The sequence below is a fragment of the Zonotrichia leucophrys genome, chromosome 18 (assembly GCF_028769735.1).
Source record: "Zonotrichia leucophrys gambelii isolate GWCS_2022_RI chromosome 18, RI_Zleu_2.0, whole genome shotgun sequence".
Classification (NCBI taxonomy): Eukaryota; Metazoa; Chordata; class Aves; order Passeriformes; family Passerellidae; genus Zonotrichia; species Zonotrichia leucophrys.
Window position 1 is genome coordinate 11888208 of NC_088187.1, and position 19253 is coordinate 11907460.

Sequence of the window (19253 nt, forward strand, 5' to 3'; positions counted from 1 at the left end):
AGGCCAAAAGCAGCACATTTATGAGGCAGCAGATTTACTTCCAGTCTCTGCATGCCCTGTCAAATCAGCCTGTGACAGCCACTGTGCTGGGAAAACCCCAAATGACCCAGTCCTGAAACTCAAGCAATCTTGATTGTAATACTGGAAGGCACAAAACAAGACAGCCCACAGCCTGAACGATGGTCAGACATCCAGCAATTCCCGCATGGATGGAGTCTAAGTCATCCTTAAGCCCTGGCTGTCACTCCTCTCTCTGGATGCCATCACCCAAGCAGGTGAGACAGCTCCCTCCTACCTTGGTATGGGTGCACCATTCCCTCCATCATCTGGACTGTATCATCCTGCTGCAGCTGCAGGGACACGTCTCCAATGGCGTCCACAAGCTCCGTGAAGAAGTCTGCAATCTCGGGAGAGTCCCGCAGCAAGACGTAGCGGTCCTGACGGTTGGTGAAGTACAGATCACTCAGGTTTGCACTGAAGAGAAAGGGAAGACACAGGTTCAGAGCAGGCACAAGACTCTCAACCTCCCAGGCCGGGCTAAGGGCCTCACTCTGGGACAGCTGCACTAAAGCACAAATTGGCCATTTCCTTCAGAACCTCAAAATATTTCTCCCTTTAAGAAAGGCTTGCTTTCATCTGAGAATCTCATGTGCAGGAGCTGTGGTTGCTGTCTCATTCAGAAGAGCACTGATAGCATCACAATGGAGCCCAGATGCTCAGACAAGGCTGGCAGCACAGACACCCTGCCCAGAGGCCAGGGAACGATGGCACCAAGGCTGGAGGCAGCACGACTCACCCGCTCAGGATCACGTTGTCATCAAACAGATAGACCTTGATGTGCTGCAGCCCGATGGTCTCGTTGAAACGCTCTGGAATCAGCAGCCGCAGCAGCCCACGCAGGTTTGGGGTGTGGAACAGGGACACACGGACCTGCTCGGGAAATCGCTGCAGCAACGGGACCAGCATCGTTCTAGAATTCTTCCTGCCTGGGACAGAAAGGGACTTTCACACAAACATCACACAGACAGGACACACTGTGACACAGCTCTTCAGCTGGTCACAGGGTGAGCACCCCTCCCATCCACTGGCACTTCACATGTTTTCCTTTTCTCTCTGTTTTTTTTAGATCACTTTCACTTGTACTATGTCAATATTGAAACTGACATTCAGAATCGGCCACAGGGCAGCTCTGACACTTTTCAAGCTTCTTAACCAAGCCTCACCAGCACTGGCAACACATCTACAAGAGTCACTGTAGATGACCACAGGTTCCTGATTCAGTGTGCTGCTGCTTCCAACAATTCCCATTCTCCTTTCAAAATGAAACGTAAGTGAGCATGATGGGTAAGGGCAAATGCATTAACAAATAAACCAAGCAAGACTACACAAGTTGCACAGAGTAGTTTGGCCCTTCTTGCCCCTACCACCTATTTTTGGAAGAAAAGCTGTTCAGCTTGAAGATTTTTTTTGGGAATGTGCAGTTCTGGAATACAAAAGGCCAATCCTGAAATGTGCATGCTTCAAGCAACTAGGTCCAATTGGCCAAGATACCCACTCTTGGTAGAACTGTCTCTCCAGCCTAACAGTAAAATCAGACAAAAGCAATGAGCAGCAATTCCTACCCCGGGAGCCCCTGGTGTAGTCGAGGAGAATGGAAACTCTGAGGTCGGGTGAGCCTTTTGCTTGCAGTGACTTCTCCAGTGTTTCTTCTAAGCAATACACCTGCAGAGAGAGTTCTCTCCTCATTACAAAAGCAAATACACTTTCCAAGGGAGGTGCTCAGCAGCAGGAGACTGTGGCCAAGACAGCTCCCACACCGTGGTGCGAGTCCTTCCTCCTTGTGCCAAGCACAGCCACTTCAGCCCTTGCATCTGCCAGCCTGGCAGCCTCCACCAGCCTAAAGCCATAGATCAAAGGCCTCAGTTTTACATGTCCACATTCTTCAGGTCCCACAAGAGCAATTAATGTTCACAGAAAAGGTCCCAATATCATTCCCAAATCACAGACTCACATCACCAAAGACAAACATTGGCAGGAATTCACTGCAGTTTTATTCTTGAATTACAAGGTTGTTTGTCACATGCAAATTCAAATCCTGTGTGCAAGTCCAGACAAAGTTGGGCATAAATTCTATGCAGGTTCCATCCACCTTTACCCTGCCAGGGCATTTGCATCCTAACATCAGAACCTGGCCAAGGCCAGGCTACTTCCTCAAGCCCTTGGGCAAAATTCTTTTGTTTCCAGAGGAAAGAACAAAAAAACGCAAATACCATGAAACTAAGCTGATCTCAGTCTCAAATTCAGAAAATCAACCCTTCATCTGTGTCCTGCACCTGGAGCACCAGACACAGCACTACACACCTACAGCTCGAATCCCGTTCAAGAAAAACGCCAGGGAAAAATAGATTCCCACAACCTGAGTTTTACAAAGCCCCCCTGAGCACTCTGAACAGCAGGCCAGTCCCTCCTGACATGTCCAGGCTAACTATCCCCCAAAGAAGTGCAGCAGTTCCCTTCCCTGGCTCTATACCAGACCTCAACCAGAAGCGTGCCTCCCTTGCACACCCCTCCCCTGCACTCCCCTCCTGGCCTTCCCAACCCTTCCCCACTCACCAGCTCCTGCTCAAGGACTCCTGTTCCCAGGTACAGCGAGGCCATCACCACCCTCTGCTTGGCTGCTTTGATCTGCACCTGGGAGCAGCAAAACACAAGTTCCATTTCACACAGGGTGCCTGGGCCTGAGGAGCCATCAGCCCAGGCCTGGCAGTGCTGCACTCCCCTGGGAGGATGCCCTCAGCCTCTGCTCTGGCTCCCTGGCCCTGAGGGAGGAAAGGTAACACATGGACAGGGGTGACATAAAACACACGGAGCTCTGCAGGGCCACAGCAGCACCACTGCTGCCTCTAAAACTGAAGGAAGAAACCAGTGCTTTCTGGAAACTGAAGAGCACACTCCCTGCAGCTAAACCTATTCCATATGAGAGCAGTTACCAGGCAGCAGCTGGAGAACTGGGATTGTACCAAACCATTCCCACAAGCTGCAGCCCACATCTTACCTTGAGGAGTTCATAGAATTCTGCCGGGGATGAAAGCACCTTGACATGCGAGCTGGAGATCCCAAACTCTGGGACCAGATTCCTGATCCACTGGAACCTGTGTGCTCCTTCTGGACAGAGGGAACACGGTGGGGCCGTGACCACTGGAACAGGAGGGCTGAGTAGTGGGGCTAGAAGGAGCCATGATGATCTGTGCAAAGAAAGATGGAGAAATTCTTTGTAGTGAAACTTTTGCTTCCCAGCAAGACTCCAAGCAGGTAAAGGAAGAGCTGCAGCCAGAGCCAATACATGGCAGGGATCCACAATGGCAAGAATGCCTTTCCCTTTCCATAATCTGATCTGGATCACCAAAGCCAAACGTAGAAACAGAGAGACACAGGCAAAATGTGGGAGAACAGATCTGAACATCACCAGCTCCCTCCCTGAGCTGGCATAGAGATGAGGGGAAACAACTGCTTCATCAGGACAACATGGGAGGGGAAGGAGGCCGGGAGCTGCAGCAAATGAGAGTGGGGATGCTCAAGTGTCTGGCAGTGCTGTGCGGGTACCATCTGTACCTGTAACCAGACACTTCTGAATTATCTCCATCACACACACATCAGCCAACACTCCCTTCATGTCAGCTTTCTTCTCAGCTGGGCTGAAGTTCACATTTCGGGTTTAAAGATCATGCTGCTTTAAAGGAAAAAATGCCTCCATCCCTCAATCTTATCCAAAAACAGATCTACAGCACACAAGGTAACCAGGTGCAAGTCCCAGAACAGGCAGAGAGAGCAATGACACCCCGAGAATGACCCCAAAAAGGAGCGACTATGTCCCAGCAGGAATGTGCCAAGGGCCATCCCACAGCAGGGATCCATCCCCCTCCAGCAGTGCCACCGACAGAGGGTCACACTTCCCCTGAAAACCTCACAACCCTGTGAGGGAGACGTCAGGAAACTCATTCTTCAAAAGGAAATTTCGGAACAAATTGAATTTCTTTGAAGTCGCTTTGGGAAGAAACCAGCTTACTGCCAGCATCACGCAGCGGGTGACAGGAAGCCAGCGGCGACTTCTCCTCTCCGAGGTTTCCCACATGCAAATTCATCCAGTCACAGAATAACCCCCGGCAGGAGTCTGCTCGCATGACAAAACCACATTTCAGCACAATTAGCAGCAGCAGCTCCCAGGAGATCCAGGAATCCATGAGCAAGGGACTGAAGTGCATCCCTGGACGCACAGGGACCATTCCAGTCCGCAAACCCCACTGATGGGAGCCGGGGTTCCTGGGATGGAAGCGGGCTGGCTGTCTCACCCTGAGCACAGCAGGTCCCCTACCAGCAGCAGCCACTGTCCCGTGGCCCATCCTGATGATCCCACCCTGACCATCACCACACACCAAGGGGAAACTTGATCACAACCTTTACCAGAATCTGTTACGAGGAACTTCTGGCTTTTTACCACAATCCAGAGCCCAAATGAACACAGATTCCAGGAAGATGATTTCACTCATCTGGTTCATGATACAACACTGGATCTTCACAAGGTTTCCAAACATCCTTACAAGGAAACCAGTTCACAGTGGCGTTTCCTGGCAAATCCACGAGTTTGTCACTGACTATTCATGAGCACCGAAATCTGAGTCAGTCAGCGCAGGAATTCCTGGGATGGTGGGTTTTAACAGATCATGTGGACTGGGCTCAGCCTGAATACCCAGAAGTGACAGAAATCACCAGCACAGGCTGTTAAAAACAATGCAAACATCCCCTAAAAGGCGCAGAAGAAAATTAAAGCAGAACAGAAACACAAGAAATGCCACCTTTCAGGCACATTCTCCTAAGTCTCTACAGAACCTGAGCACAACCTTCACACACCTTTGCTCACCTCAAGCCTCACAGGCCACACACAGAGAGCAGATTCCCTCTGTTCCATCTCTGCAAGGGAGCATGGCACACAGAGCTACAGCAATTCACACTGGATCCAAAAACACAGGGTTTTAAAACCCACCCAATGCTCACCCCACAGAGCAGTGGCATCACTGGGCTCTAACCCAGCCCTGCAGGTCACAAACAACATCCTCTGGAATTACTCCCAGGGAGAAAATTTTATGTATTTTACAATAACAATCAACAAGAATAATATTGTCCTCATTATGCCGTTGGCCAACCCAATTACCCTTCCAGAAGCCAGACCAGTGGCCGAGCAGACACTTTCCAGAAACATGATTCCCCAAAGGCATTTTCTAGCAAGGATTGCTGGAACTGTGAGTGCAACTGCACCTGCCTCCCTGCCTGTGGCCCTGTACCTGCCTGCCTGGAGCCAGGGGCAGCCCCCAGGGCAGCTCTGAAGGCTGCAGGCAGCGATGGGGTGAGCTTGGAGCATCTGGACTCTGACTGGAACATTTGGAGAACTTCAACCTGCAGCACCAGTACTATTTGGTTTGGTCCAGATTAATTCTGCATAGGTCAATTTATCCTCGCTAATTGCATCCTCCAGATTTTTCACTCCCTAAGTAATTTACAGTGTGTCAACATTGTTTGCTCTTTCAAACCAATACTGAAATTTACACCTTATTCAGCATTGAGAACCTTTGGCTTTTAGAATTATCAAATAAATCCGTATTTTGCTCTGGCCACAGAGCCATTGGCAGAGCAACTGGCTCCCAGAGCAGCAGCTTCTACTCACCAGTGACTGACATCAGCCCGGTACAACCAACCCTTGCAACCACGCACACACAGCTATCAGAAACCATGTAACATTATGAAGAAATCATCAAAATTCCACACTGTGACAAAACAGGTTTCAGAGGAACAGAAAGTGAACTAGGGGGAAGCCTTTCCACGTACTTCACATCACTGAGTTAACCAGAAAGAGAAAACGGAATCAAAAGGAACCACCTCAGACCCCTTCTGAATAAAAAGTTTACCCTAAATAGAAACAAGGGATTTTCTGAGGTGCGTTCTACTTTTTAAAACGTAGGTTTGGTACGAAACTCACAATGCAGCTGAAACCCCTATTCACTGTAAAACCTCATCTTCAGAGCGGGAGGTGAAGTGAAACTGCGGGACACAGCGCTGTCCTTTCACCCACACACAGCAGCACACGGGGGATCCACAGCGCTGCTCTGCCAGCGCAGCGACTGCTTTCCAGGGCTCAGCCGGATTTACGTGCCCTAAAAACACCGGCGAGACCAAAACACAAGTGTGGCAAGAGTTTCCTTGGTGTGAACAAGAGCACAGACTGATGAGCGCGGTGACAGCCGCTGGCGGGTCCCTGTCACTGTCCCCGGTGCCAGCCACCGGGCACGGCGTGCCCTGCCCCTCACGGCTCCTGCCCCACGGACACAGAGGGGGCTCACTCCTGTTCCGGCCCCGTCCCGCTCGCCCTCCGCGACCACCGGGCCCGGGGGGACTGAGCCGAACCCAAACCCGGCCGGTGCCGCCCCGAGAGCTGAGCTGCGACAGCCGCGGGGACAGCGGGAGACACGGGAATGGGAAATGGAGGGGAAATAACGCTCAGCTGTTCTCCCGAGGGCGATCGGACACTGGGGCGAGCCAGAGGGGTCTGCGAGAGCAGAGCCGAACCCGGCTCCGACCCCGGCCTGGGGGGACCGAGCCGCCTCTCAACCCACGCGGCTTTTCCAAGGGACTGGGCCGGGCCGGAAAGGGGAAGCGGCGAGCGGGGGATGCCCCGGTAACGCGACACCGACTGCGGGGGCCGCCGAGGGCTCCCGCTGCCTCGCAGCCCCGGTGGGGTCCCGGCTGGTCCTTACCTGCGGGCGCGGCGGTCGCGACCGCGGGAGAGGCGGTCGGAGAGGCGGCCAAGCAGCGCGGCCAGGCCGAGGCGGCCCCGCGGCAGCCAGGCCGAGAGCCGCCGCCACAGCGCCGCGCCGCCCGCCGCCATCGCCGGCGCCTTCCGCTTCCGCGCTGCCATGGCGACACCGCCTTCCGCTTCCGCTTCCGCGCCGCCGCCCCGCCCGGCCCGGCCCGCGACCCCCGGGAGCCCCGGCCCGGCCGCGCGGGGTGTCCGCCGCCCTTCCCCGCCGTGCCGCCCGGCCTGCGAGCGCGGAGCCCGTGGAGGGCCGGGGAGGCTCCGGGACGAGCGCACGGAGGGCTCCTTGTCCGGCGGGGCCGCGCCAGGGCTCCCCCGATCCGCACACGTGGGACGGGCTCACGCGGAGCGGGATCGCCTGCCCGGCAATGTCACCCCCCGGTGTCTCTTCTCCCTTCTGGGCGAGCCTCGGCGCGGCTGAACAGCTCCGAAGGGACGTACACGGTTCTTGCCCGCGGCAGAACCGGCGCTCGCCGCCCCGCCGGGCAGGTCAGAGCCAGGGACCGCGGGTCCCCCCGCCAGGGTTCCCCCCAGCCCGGGGAGCCGGTCCCGGCGGGGAGCCCCGGAGCCGCGCCGTGCCCGTCCCGTCCCTCCCCCGCTATCCCTGCCCGCCCCGGCAGCGCTCCGGGGCTCGTTTGCATTTCAGAGCAGCCGGTTCGCCGGCGCTGATTCCCAGAACTGCCGCACGGGGTTGGTCTCTGCCGGGCAGCGGCCGCTCCTCCGGGGCAAATTAAACTGTTTAAAATAAACCCACGGACAGAGCTCGGGTTGTGTGCGAGCTCGGAACCAACAATTGCCAAACGGGTGGGGAGGGGAGCTCCGGCGCCGATCCTCCCGCCGGGCACGGTCCGCACCGGGGCTCGGGCCGTGGGCCCGGGGCGGGCGGGGGGCTGAGGAGTCCCCGAGCCCCGGGGAGCAGCCACGGGCAGGGAGCTCGGCTCCGCCGGGCTCCCCACCAGCCCACACGGCCCGCAGACCGGCCGAAGCACCAACCGCGCGGATCTCCGGGGCTCCCGTAACCTCCGCCGCCCGGAGCGGAGCCGGGAGCCCCCGCACAGCCCCGGGCGCGGATTCCCCCTTGTCCCCGGCCCGAGGGTAGCCCGCGGGTCCCCCAGGAAGCGCGGCCGACGCTGGCCTTGCTCGGAAATCAGGGCTGGGAACGTGGGACCGGCAGCCCCCGCTCCGTGTGCCCCGGTGTACCCCCGGTGTGCCCCCCATCAGCCGGGCCCACACTCTCGCCAGGGCGGGCCCGCGGCCCGGCTGCCCCAGCAGAGCGGGGGGCGGCGAAGGCCCCCAGGGGCCGGCCCGGACTCTCCGCTTCTCCGCAGGCCGCGGGCGGGGGCAGCCGCCCTGCCCAGAATGGGCTGTCGGGGCCGGGCCGGAGCGGGAAGGGCCGGGGCTGGGCCGGTGGGGCCAGGCCGGGGGCCCGGCGCTGGCAGAGCGGGGCTGGCGGCGCGCCGGGGGGCCGGGCCGGGCCGGGCCGGGCCGGGCGGGGCGCGGGCGGTGCCGCCGCGTTACAAGAAGCCGCGCAGTTCCAGGAACCCGAGGGCGGGCGTTGCGCCTGCTATAAGAGGCCGCCCCGGGCCGCCTCGGCAGCTTCGCCGCCGCGCACCGGCCCCGCTCTGCCGCCAGGACCGGCTCCCGCGCCACAGGTACGGCCGCGGGAGGGATCCCGGAGAGGACGGGGGGACAGCGGGGATGCCTTCGCGAGGGGGGGCGATCGCCGCGCACCGGGGATGCCGGTGCCGCCCAGGGAAGGGGATCGCCGGGGATGTTGGTGCCTCAGCGGGGCGATAACCGGTGCGCTGGGTACCGATGTGCCCCCAGGCGTAGGAGAGCAGGAGACCATCAGGAGCGGTGCTCTAGCGAGGGGAGGGAGCGGGAGAGTGCAGGTGAGCCCGTGCTCCCGGGAGGGAAGAGCCGGCTACGGCAGTGCCGCTGTCGCGAGAGGACAGTCGCCGGGAACGGGGCTGCCGGTTCCCCCGGGAAGGCAGAGCTGGGCAGGGGGGCTGCCGGCTTTTCTGGGAACGAGAGCTGGGGAAGGGCATTGCCGGGAACCGGCAGCGCTGTTGCTGCGGGAGGATAACAACCAGGGACCGGGGGTGCAGGTGTTGAGGGGAGGGAGAGTCGGGGACCGGAGTGCCGGGACTCACCGCTCTCTCCGCCGCAGGTGATGGTGTAGCAGCGGCTGCTGCTGGCAGCAGCATCCAGAGCACACGAAGCTGGCTCCCTGCGCCATGGTCACCCACAGCAAGTTCCCCGCCGCCGGGATGAGCCGCCCCCTCGACACCAGCCTGCGCCTCAAGACGTTCAGCTCCAAGAGCGAGTACCAGCTGGTGGTGAACACCGTACGCAAGCTGCAGGAGAGCGGCTTCTATTGGAGCACGGTGACAGGTGGCGAGGCCAACCTGCTGCTGAGCACCGAGCCGGCCGGCACCTTCCTCATCAGGGACAGCTCGGACCAGAGGCACTTCTTCACCCTCAGCGTCAAGACGGAGTCGGGCACCAAGAACCTGCGCATCCAGTGCGAGGGCGGCAGCTTCTCCCTGCAGAGCGATCCCCACAGCAGCCAGCCCGTGCCTCGCTTCGACTGCGTGCTCAAGCTGGTCCATCACTACATGCCACCCACGCCCTGCGCCGTGCCCGAGCAGCCTGGGGCGGCCCTGCACCCCAAGCGCACCTACTACATCTACTCGGGCGGCGAGAAGATCCCCCTGGTGCTGAGCCGCCCGCTCTCCTCCAGCGTCTCCACCCTGCAGCACCTCTGCCGCAAGACCGTCAACGGGCACCTGGACTCCTATGAGAAGATGACTCAGCTGCCAGCCCCCATCAAGGAGTTCCTGGACCAGTACGATGCCCCTCTCTAGGGGCCAGCGGGGCAAGGTCTCATCTACAAGCACAAGAGCAGGGGACAGGCACAATGCCCCTCCGGCACAGGCGCTGGCAGGGCACGCCGAGCCTCTCCATACGGCAAGGAGAGAGGGGAACTGGGGCAGGCTGCCACAGGGCTGTGGCCAGCATAGCTGGGCACCTTTGGTGCTGCGGGGACTCCTCATCAAGCGTGACGCCTCCTCTCCACGGGGAAGAAGACGGCTCCGAGCAGACTGTGGATGTTACAGTGAACCCATGGCAAAGCCCCTGTGGGCTTGGGCAAGCAGGACAGCTCCCACAGCGCGGGGGAACGTGTGCCCTGCCAGCCGCATCCTGGGGGTGTCCTGGTGAGAGCCCCTTCCATCCTGAGAAACGGAAAGCACTGGAGCCCAGGAGTGCCTGATCACTTTTCCTCAGTTTTAAGGGGAAGGTGTTTTTTGCCCATACTGTACCTCTTGCTGCCTCCTTGTGGGTGAAAGCTCCTTTCACATCAAGCCCCAGACTAAGAGGTCGATGCCTTTGCCCCGCGTTGCCATTTTCCAGGGGACTAAGCCTTAATATCCCCCTGCCCGGCGGTCTGGGTCAGTGCGCTTCAGCTGGTGACGACGCAGTGATGGTCCTGCTGATGTGCCGTGAAGCTGGAGAGGAAGCAGTGCTGCTGAGTCCCACACAAGCGCATCTGCAAGGATCCCCCCGAGGACGCTGGGCCCCCACTCCCTGCAGTCACACCCCCCTCTGCCCAGCCACTCCCGCAGCCCTCTGTGCTCCTCTGCAGGGCCCCAATTCCCTGAGAGTGCAGCAGGACCATCCCCTGGAGCGTGTCATCTCGTGAGTGCTTTTCTGCGTCCGCCCAGAGAAGTGGTTGGGTTTTCTGGCTTTTTTTAATTTTTATTCTTATTTTTTTAACCGAAGGGATGTTTACAGGCCAACGTGAATCACTGTCTTTTATAAAGATTCCATCTTCACCTCCAGCCTTGAGGGCTGAGCAAAACAATGCTTGAAAATTCAACCAAAACCAAACTCAGATGAAACTTTGCACATATTTATATTTATATTCAGAAAGAAAATGTTTCCATAATTTATAATAAAGAGCACTATTTTTTAATGAAAACCATCAGATTTGGTTTGATTTCTCTCTCGCACCCCCGAGGCCGCTTGGCCCCGGCACAAGGCACAATGCTGGGATGTGTTTACACCACGTAAGCACCGTTTCCTGGAGCCCCGTCCACGCCGGGTGATCCCGCCGGTGACTCAGCCCGGCTGCTGCGTAAGCTCTGTCCCAGCACTCAGGTATGTCTGAGCCCTGCGACGTCCCCGCCTGCCAGCCGCGAGGATGGGATCTGCTCACACGGCGCAGCCACGGGACAGCAGACACGGCCCTGGGCACAGGAGGGGCCGAGCTGGGGGCCACGGCTGGCCCGTGGCACAGCCCCAGTGCAGGGCTCCTGAAGGGCTGAGCGAGTCCTGCCTTCCCCCAGCACGTGCCAGCGTGAGGAGCTGCAGGAGCAGGGCGCTTTGAGGCGTGGGTAGGAAAGGGTCTGCAGGTGCTCCCTCTGGGAGTGTAGCGGGCTGCCAAGACACTGCTCACCCCCACAGCACGGAGAGAAAGCCTCTGTCCTGTGCAGAGCCCTAGCTGGGTACAGATGCCCAAGGGAGAGGAGAGGATTCGATTCTCCTGGGGCTGTCCTTGGCCCTAGAAGTGCCTGTCCTCTGCTGCTGGGGGCAGGAAATGCGTGTGGGAATAAACCTGCAGCTGTGCCTGGCTGAATGCAGGGATGTGGGTGATCCCCTGGGAGCAGGTCAGCCCCCAGAACTCCCCCAGAGCCCCTGCCTGTGCGGAGCAGGCTGTGCCAAGGTGCTTTGTGCCCAGGCCCCAGTCTGCAATCTCCACGCTGTAGGCATTATGCCTGGCATCGTGAGCAGTGCTCCCTCCCCCTGGGGATCCCCAGCTGCTGGGAAAAGGATTTCCTTAGGAGTCAGGCTGGAGCAGAGGGATGGTGAGTGTGCCGGCCCGGGCTGTGGGCATGGCACAGTCCCAGTGGCTATTCTGGGGCCACTACGTGTGGCTGTGGCACGCGTGCTGCCAGCAGTGCCACGGCCTGCCCAGGCACCCGCTGCAGCTATGCAAGGAATGCCCACGCGCAGGGGTGGCCGCCTGCCAGGCCCTGCCGAGACACATCCCTGAGTTCAGGGCTCCCCACAGCACAACCCCGAGCTTAGGGCTCCCTGCAGCACATCCCTGAGTTTAGGGCTCCCCGCAGCACATCCCTGAGTTTAGGGCTCCCCGCAGCACATCCCTGAGTTTAGGGCTCCCTGCAGCACATCCCTGAGTGAGCTTAGGGCTCCCCGCAGCACATCCCTGAGTTTGGGGCTCCCAGCAGCACGGGTGACTCCAGCCCGTGCCACCGATGGGGTGGGAGCAGTGCTGCAGGCACAACATCCCCCAGCTGGCAGAAGCATCCCCACTCCCCCAGGCAGGATGAGGTGAATCAGGGATGAAAATAAAACCCTGGGGGTGTATGAGCACACGCAGCCCTCCGGGCAGAGCCAGGGGTTCGCAGCACCCCAGCGTGGGGCAGTGGGAAGCCAGGCTGCCCGCAGTGACCCTGCCCGTGTCCTCCCAGCCGGACCCCAGCCTTCCCATCTCTGTGGGAGCAGCCCCAGCTCCTTCACTTCCCAGAAGGGCCCTGGCATCGCCGACCGAGGGCCTCTTCCCTCGCGGTGCTGCAACCCGCGGCTGAATCAAGAATCCGGGAAGCTCCGCCAGCCCCGCGGCTCCCTTGGAATGCGGCCAGGCTGGCGGCAGCAGTGACGCGGCGGCCGCGGGCAAATCCCTGCCGAAGGTTTCACAAACCTCTCTCTGCCCCAGAGCAGCTGAGCGGACTTGGCCCCGCGTTTCGCAAGCAGTCTATCAAACGTGGCCAGTTCCCCTCTGCCCCTCGGCAGCGCTGGGCGGCTGAGCTCCCCCTGGGAGGGCTCCTGGATGGGGAAGGTGTTATCAGGGTGATCAGAGCCTGTCACCGTGTGATGGTGCCAGGAGCCAGGCTGGAATTTGCACAGGCAGGGCTGGGACACTGGTGTCCTGCAGCTCTCCACACCCCAGATCTCCTGGGGCTGGCACTAAGCAGCAGCAGCAGAACCCAGTGCAGCTGTAAGTGCATGCCCACCGTGCCATCAGCTCCTCCATGCTGTGAGGGTGGCCATGCCGAGCAGGGTGAGGGCACCAGCCCCAGTGAGAGCCCGACAAGGCGCTGGGGCACAGAAGGGTGGTCAGGCAGGGGCAGGCCCCACAGCCCCTGCAGCCCCCCATCCTGCCTCAGCCTGGCCTCCCCGTGGGGTGCAGGGTGGCCACCAGTGCTTCCCATCACACTGCTGGCTCATTACTGGCACAAGAAGGAAGCATCCACCGGGATGGTGAACCTGAACTCTGCGGGGTCAGGGGTGCAGGAAACCTGCTCTGGTGTGTACCAGCCCCTGCAGAGCCAAAACAGGAAACCACGGCAGCCGGAGATTGCTGCGGGCACAGCAGAGGGCTCGGCCGGCACCGCAGCTCTGCACCAGCCGTGCAGAACATCCAGCTGCTCACAGGGCAGCGGGGCAGGCCCACGAGGGCTCCCCAGCCCCAAGCAGCACCCCAGGACCGGCGGGGGAGGTCCCTGGGGCGCAGAGGCAGGCAGGGAGCTGCTGTGAGCGCTCACGGCACTCCCTTCACGCACTCCTTCCTGCTTGGCTCTGCAGCGCCAGGACATTCCCACATCCACCAGCACGCTTCCCAGTAGAATGCAGGAAAGGGCTGTGCAGCAGCTGGGAACTTACTGTAAATGCCTCCACCTGCTCCTTACGTGGCAATTGCTCTTCAGGCCAGGGCCTCGGGGACGCTTGGGAACGGGGACTGGGACATCTGCTCCCAGTGAGCTGCCAGGAAGCACAGGCACGAGCTCCTCAGCAGAGCCCAGAGCTGGCAGTGGTGGTCCCAGCTGCAGGCCCAGGACAAGAGACAGCTGCTTGTGCTGGGGGGGGAGCAGGGCTGCAGCTCTGTGTCCCCAGAGCCCCTCGGTTCCACAACTGCCCCTCAAATTGCGCCTCTGCACTCAAGTACTGCTCAAAGCCCCTGTCCTGGAAGCAGCTCAGCTGCCAGGGACCTGGAGCAGAGCCTTGGTGGCTGGGGGAGCCAGGGGGGCTGGCTTGGCCTGGGCTCTCCCTGGGCCAGGTAGGGCTATGAGCAGGCAGGGAGCAGGGGTGGCAGCGGGACACCGTGCCCAGGCCAGGAAGAATTTTGGGATGCAGCTGAGCCCAGCAGGCTGTGTACATCCCCATGGAAACTCTGCTTTGTTGCTGCTTCCCCCGCCAGAGCCGCGCCAGCGCCAGGGAGCCAGCAGCTGTGGATTCCTCACTCCTTCCATCAGCAGCGAGGAGAGCAGCTCTGCCCGGCCCCCCCGGCCCAGCTCTGCTCCCTGGCAGAGCCCCAGGCCCGGGGCTGTGCTGCTGTTGCACCTGCACTCACAGGGAGCAGTGGTGTGCCAGCCTGGCTGTGGTCACTCCGGGCACACAGCATGGCACGGGACGTCCCTGTGGTGCTCTGGCAGCAGGGTGCCAGCTGCCTGCCGTGTGCTTGCCCAGCACAGCACAGAGTCCTCAGATGACCCTGGCAGAGCAGCCGTGGGCAGGTGCCAAGCCCAGCCCTGGAGCATCCCTTGGCCTCACATCAGTCCTGGCCTCAGCCATGGCACAGGAGCCGGCTGTGGCAGAGCCACACATGGGGCTGGGGACAGAGCTCCGGGATGTGGGACCCTGTGTGTGCAATCCCTGCCCTCCTTGCCCGCCCTCTCCTCACCAGTGCACACTGCTGGCTGTCCCGAAGGTCCCCACCAGCCTGGGGGGCTCTGCCATGCCGTGGCTCTGGCTGCCATCAGCAGAGAGCAGCCCCAGCCACCCCGGTCGGGCACTGGGTGCCAGTGGCGCCACTTGGGCAACAATGGGGAGTGCGGCTGGCAACGGGCACAGCTGGAGCAGATGCTCCCCAGATGGACCCAAGGGCCCTGCCTCAGCATTTAATGAGTGGGAATGGGAGCGCTTTACTGTAATTCCAGTAATTACATTGTTCATCCTTGGCAGCCGACACCGGTCGGTGTCCAGCGCCACGGGATCGCGATAAGCCACCTGGCAGTGAGGCTTGGCAGGGCGCTGCGCTGCCGGGCAGGCCGCCAAGGCAGGGCAGGGAAGGGCCGGAGCAAGGTGTGAGGTGCGGGAAGGGCCCGCCCGGGAGTTCCCGTCAGCGCCGCGCAGGTGGCGGCGGGAGGGCCCTGCCGAGCGGGGCTGCCGGGATCCCCCGCCCGTGAGCTCCTGGCAGGGTCCCCGCAGCCACCCGCCGCTGTGGCATCCCCGGAGCACGCCAGGGCTGCGGGCGCGGAGCTGGAGCTGCCAGCAGCAGGAGATCCAGCCACACACACAGCGGGGGATTGGGGCACCAGGGTGCCAGCAGGCACCTGCGAGGGGACTCCCCACCCGACAGGGGCAGGAGGGGACAGGGGAAGGGGGACACTGCCTGTCACCCCCATGGACCTGGCGTCCCACCCTGCCAGCCCTATTGCAGCTTCCAGGCAGGAGCTGTCCCGGCCCTTTGCTGCCATCGCCCACCCGCCCTGGCTCAGCCGGGCATCCCCGGGCGGCCCTCACTGGTGCTGGGGCCAGCCAGGAGCAGGGACAGGGCACCCCAGGGACAGAGTGGGAGCCCTGCTGAGTCATCACTTCGCTGTTCTCGTTTTTCCATGGTGCTGTTGTGCATTTGCTGGAAGCCAGCTCAGAGCCATGACTAATCTGTTCTCAAAACAAGCACAAAGCAAGCGCGAGGTTTGTGCAAACCCACGGGAGGAGGCGGAATCACAGCACGGGGCTGGACTCGGGAGGCCAGGCGCCGGAGCAGCTGGGAATGCCCAGCCGTGGAGCAGCCCTGCAGGCAGTGGGCACAGCAGAGAAGGGCAGGGGCACTGAGGACCCCCAACCCTCCCTCCCTCCCTCCAGCTGGGCTGGGGCTCAGGCAGCATGCTGGAGCAGGCTGCAGCAGGCAGGGCAGGCCGGCCTGGGCCAACAGCACTCAGAGCCCCACGTCCTATGGCCAGAGTTGGGGCTCTCCTATGGGTTTTTTGCCTTATGGGGAAGCCACTGGAGGGGGAGGCCAGGGAGGAAGCACATTGATTTGCTGTTATTAAAACCAGAGCTGCTGTCGGGAACTCCACAGCCTGGCTGCCCTCGCGTGCTTCCTGGAAAAGGCTGTCCCGTGTGCCCTCACCAGCGGGAGATGGGGCCCCCAAAGCACCTGGCAACAGCCACGGCCCGCGCCGGGTTTGGGTGGCAGCCGGGGCAGGGAGCCAAGGATTCAGTTCTGCCCTTGGTGCCCACCGCTCTGCTGCCCAGCGTTGGCTCCCAGCCGCCCGCTGCCCCCCTGGCCCTCCTCAGCACCCCCGGGGCTGCCTGCGGCGCTCGGGGCAGCCCTGTCACCCCACGGGAGCAGCGGCACCCCGTGAACTGAGGAGTGTTTACTGGAGAGGCAAAGTCATCGCTTCCAGTGGGGGATGAATCACCCCGGTCAGGAATTCTGCCCGGGGGCTTTTCTGTAAGAGCGTGGAATTTCAACACTGGCCTCCCGTGCCCTCCCGGGTCCCCCCTTCTTGCACAACCTCTCGCCGGGGTTGCTGCTCCCAGGCCGGCCTTGCAGCCGCAGCGGGCACCGGGGGAACCCTGCAGAGGGTCCCTGCGGAGGGTCCATGCAGAGGGTCCATCGTCAGCAGGGTCCCTGCACAGGTCCTGCCAGTCTGCACAGGGTCCCTGCACAAGGTCCCTGCACCGGTAGGACCCTGACACGGGGTCCCCGCCCGGAGCGCAGCCCCACAGCCCGTGCAGGGGTGACAGGGCCAGCCGGGCTCGCAGCCTCCGCAGCTGCCCGCTCTCGGAGCTGCGCCCCCGGGCCCCACAGAGCTGCCCCTGTCCCGAGCGGGTCCCCAGGGCCGAGGGCTCCCCCGCTCAGCGCTGTGGCTGTGGCTGTCGCTGTCGCCAGGCAGTGCTGCAGCACCGAGCCTGCACTCGCACCCAGCAGCGGTGCAGAGAGGGGACGTGCAGGGGATCAGCTGCAGTGCGGGCTCTGCTGGAGCATCTTCGCTCTGCCACAGGCACAGCCCATCCCCGTTGGGGTGATGGCTCCCCAGGCTGAGTGCGGGCAGGGGGAGGCATGAGGCTGCAGACGGAGGGGCAGCCCCTGGCAAAGCCCTGCCAGCTGCCGCTGCCACCCTCCTGGAGCTGTCCTGCTCTGGGGGGACACCACTGCCCCCAGCACGGGCCAGGCCACCAGACAGAAGGGGAGGAGCGGCCAGAGCTTTCCCAGCAGACTGAGGTGACCCCGAGCAGCCCTGCAGCCATGCTGGGACTGGGGATTCTCTCCGTTTCAACACACAGCAGAAACTCTGTGAGAACTCAGCGAGAGCAGAGGTGTTTTTGGATAAGGGGGAAGCGCACTCAGAGCAGGAAATGAAACATCACCTTTGAGATTGTGGCTGCTCTCAGCCTGGCACAGCTCAGATGGGCTGTGCTGGCTCCCAAACCGTCCCACAGGTGAGCAGAGCAGAGCCAGTGGCTGAGGGAGCCCAGAGAGAAGCATTCCCAGCATCTCCTTTCCTGGACACAGGGCTGCCAGGAGCAGCCATTCCCGGGAGACCCTCTGCAATGGGAACCTGCTCTCTGCTACATTTGGGGTGTCCCTGTGCCCCCCAGGGACGGGGCAGCCCGGCAGGGTCCCTGTGCCAGTGACAAACAGCGCTTCTGCCACCACGGTCCGGCACAACGGGCCCACATGGCAGCCCTGCCCCTGGGGCATTGCTTCCAGCAGGAGGAAGCAGCTTTCTCAGCAGCCTGGAGGATTTGCCTGCCCCACTTTGCATGCCTGAGGCTGCCCGGGGACACAGCCACAGCCCCACACCCCAAGGCAGGGCAGCACCATCATCCCAGTTCAGAGCACTCAGGTGGGCATGTGGGAAAAATCAGGACAAAGCACCTCAGCCATAGGAAACTGCTTTATTTTTTGCTTTGCACTTTCTGCCATTCCTGGAAATGCATGAAGTGCCCGCCCTGACCCGCCTGGGTCAAGCAGCCCCCTTGCCCCACTCAGCCCCTGCCCCTCTCCCCCGTGCCAGGATTCCCACTCCCAGAGGGGCTCCCAGGACCCACAGGCTGAAATCCACGCACCAGCTCCATCCCAGCCCCACACATCAGCTCCAGGCTGATTTATAGAAACCCAGAGCCTGGGGCTGACGGTGCCTCCTGCCAAACCTCATTAACGGCTGGCCCGGGAGAAGGCAAACAGCTCATGCAGCAACAAGGAAATCCTTGTTTAAGCATTTCTGGCCATGCAAGGCCCTTCACCCCATACCCAGGGGAGAAGGAGGAAGACGAGGAGGTGAGGAGGAGGTGCAGGCTACCAGCCCCAGACTGGCACCACCCTGGCATGCAGGGAACCAAGAAGGAGACACAAAGGGACAGATCAGGGTCTGCACCAGGATGGGGTGTGAGCTGGGGGGAAGCAGGAAGCTACATGGGCATGATGGGGGCAGAGAACTGTGCCACAGAGCCCAGCCTGCCCCTCCGTGCCCCTGCTCCCACCAACACCAGGCTCCCCACACAAGTGCTGGCCGTGGGTGCAGTGAGCTCTGGGCTCTGGGAGCCAGAACCAGGGTGCCAGCCCACAGTGGGCACGGGACACCAGCACGGCGGCCTGCGGACCCGGCACGGCGTGCTCCAGAGCTGCATCAATGACCTGCATCTGCCTGCCCCACGTGTGGCTCAGGATCTATTTCATCATCTGGAGAAAAGCATTTACTGCCAATAAACGGGCTAATTAATTCTCCTCAAAGACCTCTCAATTATTCATCTCGGGCCACAGAGAAAACAATTAGAGCACTTACCTCAGCCCTGGCTCAGCCAGCGCAGCAGCTGGTGGCAGGCAGGGCACGGCGGCACCGCTCCGGGCACGGACCCGCGGTGCCCGGCCATGCCCGGCGTGCCCACCCGGCCGGGGCGGCCCGCGGAGCCCTGGAGCGGGGCTGTGGAGCGGCCACAGCCGCCAGCCCTGAGCCGTGACCGGCCCCAGCGCTCTCCAGGGCGCCCCGGAGCTGCCCCGGCTCAGGGCTCGGGCAGGGACCCCCGGCTGCTCCCTCCCCACAGCCCCCCGGGCACCCCGGGCAGAGGGGGCTTCTCCCCGGCGGTTCTCGGGCTCCTTGGCCCTCGGGGTGTCCCATCTGCCCCGCAGAACAGCCCCTGCTCAGAAGCACCCTGAGGAGGGAAACGGGGGGCACGATGGGCTGGGGGGCCGCTCGCGGCCCGGCCGGAGCCCACGGGGGCAGCGCCGGTCCCGGTGCCCGGCGGGTCAGGCCGGCCCCGCACCGGCACCGCCGGGGCCCCGGGGAGCGGGGCCATCGCCGCCCGGGCGGGGCGGGCAGAGCCCCCGGAGCCGCCGAGCCGGGCCGGGCCG

The 19253-nt window shown here is 61.7% G+C and overlaps 2 protein-coding genes across 4 annotated transcripts in view; one reads left to right on the plus strand and one right to left on the minus strand.

Annotated features, from left to right (window-relative positions):
* The window catches only part of PGS1 (phosphatidylglycerophosphate synthase 1), a 17954-nt gene extending 8838 nt beyond the window's left edge, over window positions 1–9116 (minus strand). For 2 of the 3 annotated variants that reach the window (XM_064728765.1, XM_064728766.1), the window contains exons 1-6: window positions 6807–6967; window positions 3056–3245; window positions 2614–2691; window positions 1623–1722; window positions 797–986; window positions 296–474 (exon numbers count right to left, since the gene is read on the minus strand). In XM_064728765.1, the coding sequence (XP_064584835.1) occupies window positions 296–474; window positions 797–986; window positions 1623–1722; window positions 2614–2691; window positions 3056–3245; window positions 6807–6967 (898 nt within the window). Of the gene's footprint in view, window positions 1–295; window positions 475–796; window positions 987–1622; window positions 1723–2613; window positions 2692–3055; window positions 3246–6806; window positions 6968–9018 lie in introns of those variants that run through there. The other variant, XM_064728767.1, reaches the window with a different exon arrangement.
* Window positions 8415–10847, plus strand: SOCS3 (suppressor of cytokine signaling 3). The gene is made up of 2 exons (XM_064728768.1): window positions 8415–8517; window positions 9036–10847. The coding sequence occupies exon 2, from the start codon at window positions 9103–9105 to the stop codon at window positions 9730–9732; it is 630 nt and encodes a 209-aa protein (XP_064584838.1). The 5' UTR covers window positions 8415–8517; window positions 9036–9102; the 3' UTR covers window positions 9733–10847.
* The last annotated feature ends 8406 nt before the right edge of the window (window positions 10848–19253 follow it).

What these genes read in the sequence shown, in the direction of transcription:
- SOCS3 (XM_064728768.1), top strand. Translation starts at nt 9,103, where the DNA reads ATGGTCACCCACAGCAAGTTCCCCGCCGCCGGGATGAGCCGCCCCCTC.